General features: G+C 41.8%; 1 protein-coding gene across 1 annotated transcript in view; it reads left to right on the top strand.

Annotated features, from left to right (window-relative positions):
- The window catches only part of LOC126999798 (protein amalgam-like), a 77,653-nt gene that overhangs the window by 50,010 nt on the left and 15,607 nt on the right, over nucleotides 1-12,036 (top strand). Inside the window, exon 7 of the mRNA XM_050862760.1 lies at nucleotides 3,773-3,896. Coding sequence (XP_050718717.1) covers nucleotides 3,773-3,896 — 124 coding nt within the window. The remainder of the gene's footprint in view (nucleotides 1-3,772; nucleotides 3,897-12,036) is intronic.

The raw sequence follows: 12,036 nt of genomic DNA, 5'->3' as shown, positions 1-12,036 counted from the left end.
ACTACTACTACTACTACTACTACTACTACTACTACTACTACTACTACTACTACTACTATTACTACTATTTATCTCTATTTTCGTCCTCTAGAATGTCTTAGCCCCCCTGAACCACCCTACCACTTCTCTCTCTCTCTCTCTCTCTCTCTCTCTCTCTCTCTCTCTCTCTCTCTCTCTCTCTCTCTCTCTCTCTCTCTCTCTCTCTCTCTCTCTCTCTCTCTCTCTCTCTCTCTCTCTCTCTCTCTCTCTCTCTCTCTCTCTCTCTCTCTCTCTCTCTCTCTCTCTCTCTCTCTCTCTCTCTCTCTCTCTCTCTCTCGCGTGTCGGTCTGTTGTCGGTGTTTTTTTCTTCGTTTTTTTTTCCTGCCGGATGAAATGTCTTCCTCCTCCTGTTTGCTCTCTTATTTGTTTGTTTGTTTACTTTCGTCCGGGTAATTACTTTTGTTTGTTCTCCGTGTGTGTGTGTGTGTGTGTGTGTGTGTGTGTGTGTGTGTGTGTTTTCCTCAGCCAATTATATACAGTCCTGCCTTCTGTTTTTTTTTTTCCTCATTGGTTGCTTTTGACAGGTTACACTCTCTCTCTCTCTCTCTCTCTCTCTCTCTCTCTCTCTCTCTGTCTCTCTCTCTCTCTCTCTCTCTCTCTCTCTCTCTCTCTCTCTCTCTCTCTCTCTCTCTCTCTCTCTCTCTCTCTCTCTCTCTCTCTCTCTCTCTCTCTCTCTCTCTCTCTCTCTCTCTCTCTCTCTCTCTCTCTCTCTCTCTCTCTCTCTCTCTCTCTCTCTCTCTCTCTCTCTCTCTCTCTCTCTCTCTCTCCCCCCATCATACTTTTTTTCCCTTTCCTCATTCTCTCCCTCATTTTTTCCTTCTTTCTTAACTTTCTTTTCTCTCTTCTTTTTTCTATCCTTCCTTTCTTCTGTCTTCTCTCGTTTCCTTCTTCCTTTCATTCATCCCATCCTTTATTCTCTTCCTTCACTTTTACCTCTCTCTCTATTCTTTCCTCCGGTCTATTGTTCTCTCCTTCCCTCTTGTTTTCTCTTCCTCTTTTCATTCCCTTACTTTTCCTTCCTCCCTTTCCACCATTTCTCCTTTCTTCCCTGCATCATGATTTCGAAAGACCTGATTGGCTACATGATCTTCCTAAGTAAGCTGTGATTGGTCCTTCTATTCTCCTCCTTCCCCTCCTCCTCCTCTTGATCCCTCCTCTCTTCCCCATTCTCACTTCTGTTCTTCTTCTTCCTCTCGCTCTTTTCCGTCATATTTCTTTGTTCTTTTTTTCTTTCTCCTCCATTTTTTCTTCTTCTTCTTTTATCACATCTCTTCTTTAATGTCTCCCCTCCCCTTTATACCTCTTTATTTTTGTTGTTTTCTTTTCTTCTTTGTCTTCATCATCATCCTTTTTCTTAACGCTTCTGGGCATGCAACTTTTACTACCACTACTACTACTGCTACTACTACTACTACTCCTATTATACCTACTACCACTACTACTACCACTACTACATTTACGATCTCTCTTTGTCTTATTTGAGCCAAGTTTTATTGCGTCTGTTACTCTCTCTCTTTTTCTTCAGCCCCCCACGTAAGAGAGATCGCGACCTTTCTGATCAATGTTCCGGTTGCGATGAGTCAGCGATGCAATTCGACTTAATGACTTAATGACTGATTGGATGACTGCCGCGCTGATGGACTTAGTAGCTTATGGGTGGCGAGGGACCGTGCTGGACTGACTGACCGCCTGACTGGATGTATGACTGAGTAACTGAATGAATGAGGGAGGGAGTGAGTAAGGGAAGGAGGTTAGAAGGGAGGGTCGGACTAATGAAATGATGGGTTTGTTGAATTTTCGATGTTGTTAGAGAGGAGTTGAATGGCTGACTTACTGACTGACTGACTGACTGACTGACTAACTGACTGATTGATTGACTGACCGAATGACTGACTGACGAATTGACTGAAAGATGTGTTGATTTTCCGATTTTATCACAGAAGAGTTAAATGACTAACTGACTGACTGGTGTTGTGAGCGAGTGGCTGACTGACTTGCTGACTGAATGAAGGATAAATTGATTGATTCCTTTGTTGGCTAGTCGAACTGAAAACAATTAGCTGACTGGCATATTAACTGACTGACTGACTGGCTGAATAATTAACTGACTAACCGACTGACTGATTGACTGAATGACGGACTAATTGGTTGGTTGACTGAAAGACTAACTGATTGATTGACTAACTGTGACTACCTGACTGACTGACTGACTGACTGACTGGTAGAGTACTTGACTAACTGACTGAATTCTGATGTACTGACTATTTTTTTCATTTTTTTATTTCTTTTGTTTTTCTTTCTTTTCCTCCTCGTCACCCGTGGCCAACGTTTTTGTATTGGTATTTTTTTCACTTTTTTTGTTTTTTGTTTTCTTTTTTTTCCCACGTGTCACCTCGTCCCCTCTACCCCCAAAAAAATTCCCGACCCTTTTTTTCCATCTCGTGTTATTGAATTTTAATTGACTCTTGTTTGAGTGCCTTGTTTTTTTGCTTTTTTTTGTCTCTCACCACTCTCTCTCTCTCTCTCTCTCTCTCTCTCTCTCTCTCTCTCTCTCTCTCTCTCTCTCTCTCTCTCTCTCTCTCTCTCTCTCTCTCTCTCTCTATCTCTCTATCTATCTCTCTCTCTCTCTCTCTCTCTCTCTCTCTCTCTCTCTCTCTCTCTCTCTCTCTCTCTCTCTCTCTCTCTCTCTCTCTCTCTCTCTCTCTCTCTCTCTCTCTCTCTCTCTCTCTCTCTCTCTCTCTCTCTCTCTCTCTCTCTCTCTCTCTCTCTCTCTCGCAATTTTTTGGTTCACAGTTATTGGCTATGACGTGTTTTCATTGGTCTTTTTTTTCTTACTCTCTTTTATCTTTTTTCCTTTCTCTTTGTTTCCTCCTCTTTTTTGTTTCTCTCTTTCTCTCGCTTTCTTTCTTTCTTTGGCTCACTTTCAAATGGGTCGAATTTTTTCTTTTCTTTTTTTCTTGTTAATTCCATTTTTCTTTTCGAGTTATTTTTCTTCCTCATGACTGATTGGCTTCTCTGATTGCACCGCCAAATAAGACTTACTTTCTTGACTTACTGACTGACTGAGTGGCTGACTGACTGACTGAGTGGCTGACTAACTGACTGATTGACTGACTGGTCGTATGGGTAGCTCTCTTGACTGACTGAGTATCTGACTAACTGTTTGAGTGGCTTATTAGCTGACTGAATGGTTGGTTGACTGACTTACTGAGTGACTGACTAACTTCTAATTGTTGATGATGAGTCTGTTTTTCTTTTTTTGTGTGTGTGTGAAATAGACGAGCCTTTTCAATATTTATCCTCCTCCTCTTCGTTCTCCATCCTCTTCCTCCTCATCAAACACTTCCTTCCTCTTCCTTATCTCCTCCACTTTACCCTCTTCCACTCCTCCTCCACAATCCCTTCTCACCCCCTTCTCCACCTCCCTCCACTTCTCTCACGCTCTTCCTCTCTCCCGGCAGCCACTTCCTTCCTCCTCCTCACCTCCTCTTCCTTATCTCCTCCACCTTACCCTCTTCCTCTCCTCCTCCACAATCCCTTCTCATCCCTTGCTCCACCTCCCTCCACCTCCCTCACGCTCTTCCTCTCTCCCGGCAGCCACTTCCTTCCTCCTCCTCACCTCCTCTTCCTTATCTCCTCCACTTTACCCCACTCCTCTCCTCCTCCACAATCCCCTCTCACCCCCTTCTCCACCTCCCTCCACTTCTCTCATGCTCCTCCTCTCTCCCGGCAGCCAGAGTCGGGACTGTGGACCTCGGTTTTGGCAGTCAGGGTCCGGCGCGCGCAGGACTTCGGCAAGTACCGCTGTCAAGTGCGCAACGAGCTGGGCATTGAGGAGATGACCTTCTTTCTGCACGGTGAGACGGTGATCGCTGCTTAGTTGACCTCTGTGTGCTTAGTTTTCTTCTCACATCTGTTCCTGTGTTGTCTGTGATTCGTTTCCTGCCATCCTTCATTTCTTTCTTTATTCTTCTTCATTTATTTCTCTCTCTTTCTTTCTTCTTCTTGTGCTGTATGTCATTCGTTTCCTGCCTTCCTTCATTTCTTTCTTCTTTCTTCACTTATTTCTCTCTCTTTCTTTCTTCTTCTCGTGTTGTCTATCTCTCCTTTTTCTTCCATAGTCGATTCTTGTGGTGTCTCTTTCTTTTCTTCTCTTTTCTTTTATTGTGGTGCCTATATTGCTTTTCTTCTTCTTCTTCTTCTTCATTTGGGAGGTCAATCTTTTTTTACTTTTTATTGCTTTGTCTTCTGTATCTGGTCCCTCTTCTTCTCTATCATCGTTTTTTCTCCTTTCTTCTCGTCATGTGAAGGTTAGATTTCTTTTACTCCTTTTTTGCAGTCTTTTGTTCTCCTTGCCTTGTATTGCTTGTCTTCCTTGCCATTCTATTCTATCCCTGTGTTGTCTGTCTCGCTTTATTGTGATATGTTCCTTTCTCCTCTCATTTCTCTATTCTCCTTTCTCTCACCTCTTTTATTCCTTCTCCTGTCTCCTCCATACCTCTGAGATGTTCGTTTTTTGTGTTCTCTCGTATCTCCATATTTCCTCCTCCTACTCCTCTCTCGTTTTCTCTCTCTCTCTCTCTCTCTCTCTCTCTCTCTCTCTCTCTCTCTCTCTCTCTCTCTCTCTCTCTCTCTCTCTCTCTCTCTCTCTCTCTCTCTCTCTCTCTCTCTCTCTCTCTCTCTCTCTCTCTCTCTCTCTCTCTCTCTCTCTCTCTCTCTCTCTCTCTCTCTCTCTCTCTCTCTCTCTCTCTCTCCACCCCTGCTGTGCTAAATTTTATTTTTAAATTTGCCTTTTTTTTTCCTCTTTGCTCTCTCCCTCCTCCTTCCCTTCCTCCTCCTCCTCCTCCTCCTCCTCCTCCTCCTCAATCTCTTCCTTGTTTTCTGTCCGCTCTTTCTCTCGTTGTCTCTCTATTACAATTTCTTTTTCGCTCTGTTCGTTTCTCCTTCCTTTTAGTTTCGTGTCAGAAAAGTGCATCATATATGTTTTTTTTTCCTTTCCTTTTCTCCCATTTTTTTTCTTTCACCGTTTTTTACCATGTGTGTGTTTTCTGTGTACGTGTGTGTGTTTGTGTGTGTGTGTGTGTGTGTGTTGGTGAGTGTTGGTGATGTGTGGTGTTCTTAGTTCATATGTGTGTGTGTGTGTGTGTGTGTTTGTGTTTGTGTTTGTGTTTGTGTGTTTGTGTGTTTGCCTTTGTTTGGTTTCCGTTTGTTATTCTTTTTTTTGTATTGTTGTCTTTCTAAAGCGATATATTCCGAAAGATCAAACACACACACACACACAGCAAGAAAAATAAATGGTAGGGAGGAGGAGGAGGAGGAGAGGAGGAGGAGGAGTGAATGAGAATATAACTGGAAAAAAATACACTGAGATGGGGAGAAACTACAAGAGGAGGAAGAGGAGGAGGAGGAGGAGGAGGAGGAGGAGGAGGAGGAGGAGGAGGAGGACTGTTTTTGATTGTTTGTGTTGTTTCAGCTTGACTGTAAACATTTACCTCCCTTGTTTGCTTTTCCTCCCTCCCTCCCTCCCTCTTCCTCCTCCCTCCTCCCTTTCTCCTCTCCCTCCTCTCCTCCGCCCCCTTCTATATAACTTCCCCTTTCCCTTTCGTTTCCTTCCCTTTTTCTTCCTTCTCTCCCTTCGTCTTTTTTTATACATTCCTTCCCTTCTCTTCCTTCCATTTCTCTCCTATTCTTCATCCTTCTGTCCTCCTCCTCCTCCTCCTCCTAATCTTTCAAAAGTCTTTCCTCATCTTCCAACTCTCATGTTTTATCCTCCACTTCTCCTCCTTCTGCCATTTTTTATTCCTTCCTGCTACTTCTCCTCTTCCCTCATCTCCTCCTCCTCCTCCTCCTCCTCCTCCTCCTCCTCCTACTCCTTCTCCTCCTCCTCCTTCTCCTTCTTCCTCCTTCATCTCCTTCTTGTAAAAACTGTTCTCGGCCCTGTTTACTCTCTCTCTCTCTCTCTCTCTCTCTCTCTCTCTCTCTCTCTCTCTCTCTCTCTCTCTCTCTCTCTCTCTCTCTCTCTCTCTCTCTCTCTCTCTCTCTCTCTCTCTCTCTCTCTCTCTCTCTCTCTCTCTCTCTCTCTCTCTCTCTCTCTCTCTCTCTCTCTCTCTCTCTCTCTCTCTCTCTCTCTCTCTCTCTCTCTCTCTCTCTCTCTCTCTCTCTCTCTCTCTCTCTCTCTCTCTCTCTCTCTCTCTCTCTATCTATCTATCTATCAATATATCTCTCGTTCCCATTCACTCTCTAACCTTACCTCCCTCCCTCTCTCCCTCCTTCACCCCTCCATCTCTTTGAAGTAAAAGTTTTAAAAAAGGAACGAACGTATTCAATTTCTGTTGCTATAAAAAAAGAGTATTACACGTAGAGGTTTATTTATAAGAGGCGTGGACACCAAAACTCCTACACTTCATACGAGACGACGCCCTGATGTTTTTCCTTTTTTTTTGTCGTGTTGAAGGTTCCCGTAAGAGTGTGTACCTTATTATTAGTTGCTCAGGTTGGTAAGGTTAAAGGTGTCGGTGGCATCATAAGTAATAGGAGTGATATTGACCGAAACAACAACAATATCAATGAAACGATAAAGGCAACAGGAACTACAATAATATGAATAATATATGAATGATAGGAAAATAATAATAACTACAACTACCATTACTACTACTACTACTACTACTACTACTACTACTACCTCTACTACTACTTCTACTACTACTACTACAGCCACAACTACAACTAGCAATGATACTGAATATAATAGTAACAATAATAATAATAATAATAATAATAATAATAATAATAATAATAAGAGCGATACATTTTCACATTGCTAACCTTCAGAGAAATTCAATCAGATTCGTATTTCAGGAGAATATACATAAATACTAAGAGAATCAGAGAAAAGACATTCTACAAAGGGGAGATTTCGTAAGGGAGAAAAAATAGCAAAGATAAGCAGTTTTTTCGCCATTATAGAAGCCAAAAAAGTGAAGCTGCGTATTCAGGTGGGAATTGGACGAGAGAGGAAGAGGAGGAGGAGGAGATGAGAGGAGGATAACTGGAAGGAAGGAAAGGTGGACTATGAGGTTGCAGGAAGGAGAGAAGATGAGAGAGAGGGAGAAAGAGAGAGAAAGAGAGAGAAAGAGAGAGATAGTGAGTTGAAAGAAGAGAGGGAATGGGATGAGAAAATAAAAGTTGGAGAGAGAGAGAGGATAATGGTGCTGGAAATTAAAAGGAGTGGGAGGGAGAGAAGGGGAGAAACTAGAGAGAGAGAGAGAGAGAGAGAGAGAGAGAGAGAATAACGAAAATATCAGAAAACAACCTAATAATTAACAGGTTGATTGGGCGGCTAGAGGAAAAGAGAGATAGGAAGCGAAATGAGTATGCAAGAGAGAGAGAGAGAGAGAGCATCGATAGCTTCTTTAAGTCTTGAATTATGACTTCCTAAATATATCCTTCATCTGAGTTTGAGTGTTTGCTTTACGATTCTTGTATACGTATATTTTTTTCTCGCCTTTTCTAACATCTTTCATTATTACAAACTTTCTATAATGTATTTTTTTTATTTTCTTCAATGCAGCTTTCTTTTTTTATTATTTTACTTTACTTTTCTAATTCATTGTCTGGTTATGAGTTTTTTTTATTAATGTTCTTGTATTATTATTTTTTTCTCTTTTACTTCTCTACTTATGTTTAGTATATTCTATTAGCTTCTTTTATTCTAATTATTTTTTTCACTATTTTACATTACTTATCAAACTCTTTTTTTCCTTATTTGAATCTTCTTATATTCTCCTTCTTTTGTATTGTTTATCTTTATTGTTTTCTTCTTTTCTTCTTCTCTTGTCTTGTCTGTCTTACTTTCTATATTGTGGTGTGCTCCCTTCTACACTGATTTGCCCTTTTCTTTCTTTCACTTCTTTCATTCCTTTTTCTTCAGATTTTTAGTTGTATGTAAGATTGTTGTTATTCCTTCGTTCCCTCCTGCTCTCCCATCACGAGTTTCCTAATAAGCTTTCACATTCACATACGATCTTTTATATTCAGTCTTTTTGTCCGTCTCCTGAGCTCCGCCTGCTATATTAATTCATTTTAGACTTACGTAGGTACACGGAGGCAATGGGTCGAGTTTCTTTCTCTCTCTCTCTCTCTCTCTCTCTCTCTCTCTCTCTCTCTCTCTCTCTCTCTCTCTCTCTCTCTCTCTCTCTCTCTCTCTCTCTCTCTCTCTCTCTCTCTCTCTCTCTCTCTCTCTCTCTCTCTCTCTCTCTCTCTCTCTCTCTCTCTCTCTCTCTCTCTCTCTCTCTCTCTCTCTCTCTCTCTCTCTCTCTCTCTCTGTCTATCTATCTATCTATCTATCTATAGCTATATATCTATCTACCCTTCATGTGTTGTTCGTGGACCCATCTTATATTACTTCTGTTTTTATATTCATCATCTTCACAACCTTATTCACTTTTTTATAACATCTTTTGTATAACTCGTATGACCTGTATCACCTCTGTTTTTTATATATAACATCTATCCCTTCTCTTTTTCTCTTATTCATCTCCTTCATAACTCGTATCACCTCTCTACTTATATTTCTCCTCTTCATATTCATCTATTTTGCATATACCAACATCGAGAAGAACACACTCACTCTCGAACCCCCATCCACCAACCACCAGTAAGACTCAACCTTTCCCATTATCTGCCAGCCAGTCCCTTACGTTGCATTAAAATACGCATTCTCTCTGCTCTGTTCACATTCACTTCTCACACACGCACATAAGCCCTGCCTACGCCGTGTCCGCCCATCAACCACCAATAAGATTTTACCTCTCCCAGCATCCACCAATCACATGCAGCGTGCGTCTGGGAGAGAAAAACTGATACACATGGACAGGCAGGCAGAAAGGTGAATAGAAAGTCAGACAGAGACAGAGACAGAGGAGGGAGTATCTGGGGAGCGACTGAGTGACAGAGACTGACAGCTTGAGGAGAATGTGGCCCGTGTGAAAGAGAGACAGACACACAAACACGGACGAGACAGGCAGAAAGGTGAACAGAAAGACAGGCAGGGAGACAGAGAGACAGAAGAGGGGGGATGTTGGGAGCGTTTGAGTGTACAATAGAGGGAGACACACGGACTAGACAGAGAGAGAGACAGACAGATAGACGGACAGACTGAGAAGGTAGGGATGAGACAGTAGAGAGTTACACACTAAATACACAGACAGAAAGAAAGACAGAGACATGAGAGTGAGGATGTGATGAGCGTTTGAGTGAGAAACAGACGGACAGAGAAGGGAGGATGTGGCATGTATGAGACAGACATTCACAAACTAGACAGACAAAGAGACAAAGACAGAGACCGATAGACAGACAGACAAACACAGAAAAGAGGAATGCATTGAGACTTTGAGAGAGACTAATACAGGCAGAAAAACACAGAAAAATAAAGAGACAGAGGAGAAAGAGACAGATACACAAAAAATAGACAGGCAGAAAGATAGACAGACAGACAGAGGATATTGGATGCAGTGGGCGTTCCGGAGAGACAGAGAGAGAGATAGATACACACAGACTAGACAGACAGACAGACAAACAGGCAGAGGAAAGAGGATCGTGTGGTTTCCTTGCCTCGTAACTAAAATATAAATGAAAGGAAGATATTTATAACGTTCATATTTGAGTTTTCCCTCTTTCCTTTCCTTTAAATTTGTATCTACCATCTTTTTAATTTATTTTAGGCTCGTATTCCTTTGCTAATGATTTTTCAGATAGTTTTTTTTAACCCTTTTATTTTTCCCTGTTTCCTCAATTTTGAAAACTCATATTTGTATTCATTATCTTTTTTTTTTTTGCTATTATTTTTTTCTTGGGGGGTCGCGGGGTCATCTTACTTTGCCGCCTCACTTTTTTGTTATATTTTTTTGACCCGTATCAACCTGTCCCTATTTAATATTAAAGATGCACATTTGCTGTCATCGTCCTTTTTCCTACTTCATTATTTTTTTCTATTTGTTCCGTTTCATCTTTCAACCTGTACCTCATTTTTTTTTTTTTAGGTTCTTGATCATATCCACTTTTTTTTAGGTTCGTATCTCTCTGCTCCATTTTTTTTCCTTATAGTCTTTTGTGTCATCTATAATCTGAGTCTCAATATTCAAGGGATTCCTGTTTGTTTCCATTATGTTGAAGAGATTCGAACGTGTATTATGTGCCTTGATCCTGTTCCTTATTTTGATCCTCTATTGTTTTACCAGTTTTTATTTCCCTTACATAAACGTCCACATTTCCTATCTAATTTTTTCCTCTTTACTTATTTTATTTATATTTTTCTTACGACAAAGGAGACAGCTCAAGGGCACAAAAAAAGAAACAATAATAAAAAAACGCTACTCGCTGCTCCTTTCCTATTTATCCTATTCCTATTTTAATTCATCTTTATTTGTTCTTCGTTGCTCCTAGTATCGTCCTGTGTAGCTGTATTCACTTATTTTCCTTATATTAACTAGCCTCTGTATTTCCTATCTTTCTACTCCTCGTAAAACTTTGTCAATGTGTTCGATGTGTACTTCCTTAGGTCTGTCAACTACTACTACACACACACACACACACACACACACACACACACACACACTCTCCTATTCCTTCACTTCACAACACCCATCACCTCCCCTCTTCCCTCCTCTTCCTCCCCATCTCCTTCTTCCCCTTCCTTCCCTCCCCGCTGTCGCCCATCCCCTTTCCCGTCTTCCTTCCCTCCCTCACACCCCTGCACCCCACTACACCACGTATCTTACCACTCCTTTCTTCCTCTTCCTTACCTCCTTCCTCTTCCTCCTCTTACCTACCTCTTCTCCCCCACCACACGCACACACACTCACACACACCTACACAGTCACCACACCTCCCCTCTTACCACTCCTTTCCCTCCTCACCAAACCACCTCTTCCCCATCTCCTCCCCCTTCCTCCCCAGCAGCAGCACCGCTAAGCCTCATTCATCAGTAACTTGGGGAGGTGAACGCCAAACTTCGCTAATACTGGGCGGGTAGGAATATTAATGGCCGGGCCAGCTCACGAGGAGGGATGAACACCGTACCCGGAGGAGCGGGCGAGCCAGCGAGCGTGGTGGTGTTAGATTTACATAGATTTACATAGATGATGAGACCTCATAGTGTGTTCGTGGGTTGGTGTGGGTCTTGGGTCTCTGGGCTTGTGGGTGTGTATATGTCCTTCTTTCTTTTGTTTCTTTCTTTGTTTGTCTTTTCTTTCTTTCTTTCTTTATGTTTTTCTTTGTCTGTGTGTGTGTGTGTGTGTGTGTGTGTGTGTGTGTGTGTGTGTGTGTGTGTGTGTGTGTGTGTGTGTGTGTGTGTGTGTGTGTGTGTGTGTGTGTGTGTGTGTGTGTGTGTGTGTGTGTGTGTGTGTGTGTGTGTGTGTGTCTGCTTTATCTCTTTTTATTTGATTATTCTTCTCTGTTTCTTCCGTTTCCTTCTTTCTTAAATTTCTCTTTATCTGTCTTTTGTTTCTCCTTTCTTCTTTGTCTTCTCCTTTTAACTCCTTCTTTTGCTGTGTGTGTGTTCGTGTGTTTCTCTCCTCTCCTCCTCCTCTTTTCTTTTTGGGTCTTCGTATCCTCTCCTCTTCTTCTTCCCTGCATTTCTTTCTTGTTCTTCTTCTTCTTCTCCTTCGTCTTCGTCTTCGTGTTCAGAGGAAGAGAGACTTGGGTAATACTTGTCACGTTCTTGTCTGTTTTGTTTCCGTGTGTGTGTGTGTGTGTGTGTGTGTGTGTGTGTGTGTTTGTGTGTTACATATTCTCTTTGTACATTGCGTCTGTTGTATATTTAATTTTGTTTCGCTGTCATATTGAGAGAGAGAGAGAGAGAGCAAATTTTTTACATGCACGCATTTTCTCTCTCTCTCTCTCTCTCTCTCTCTCTCTCTCTCTCTCTCTCTCTCTCCAGTTATCAAATTCATCAGCTGGAAATCTTGTTGTTGTTGCTGTTATTGTTGTTTGTTT

The sequence above is a fragment of the Eriocheir sinensis genome, chromosome 17, assembly GCF_024679095.1.
Source record: "Eriocheir sinensis breed Jianghai 21 chromosome 17, ASM2467909v1, whole genome shotgun sequence".
NCBI classification, from domain to species: Eukaryota; Metazoa; Arthropoda; class Malacostraca; order Decapoda; family Varunidae; genus Eriocheir; species Eriocheir sinensis.
This window is presented reverse-complemented; position numbering and strand designations above follow the sequence as displayed.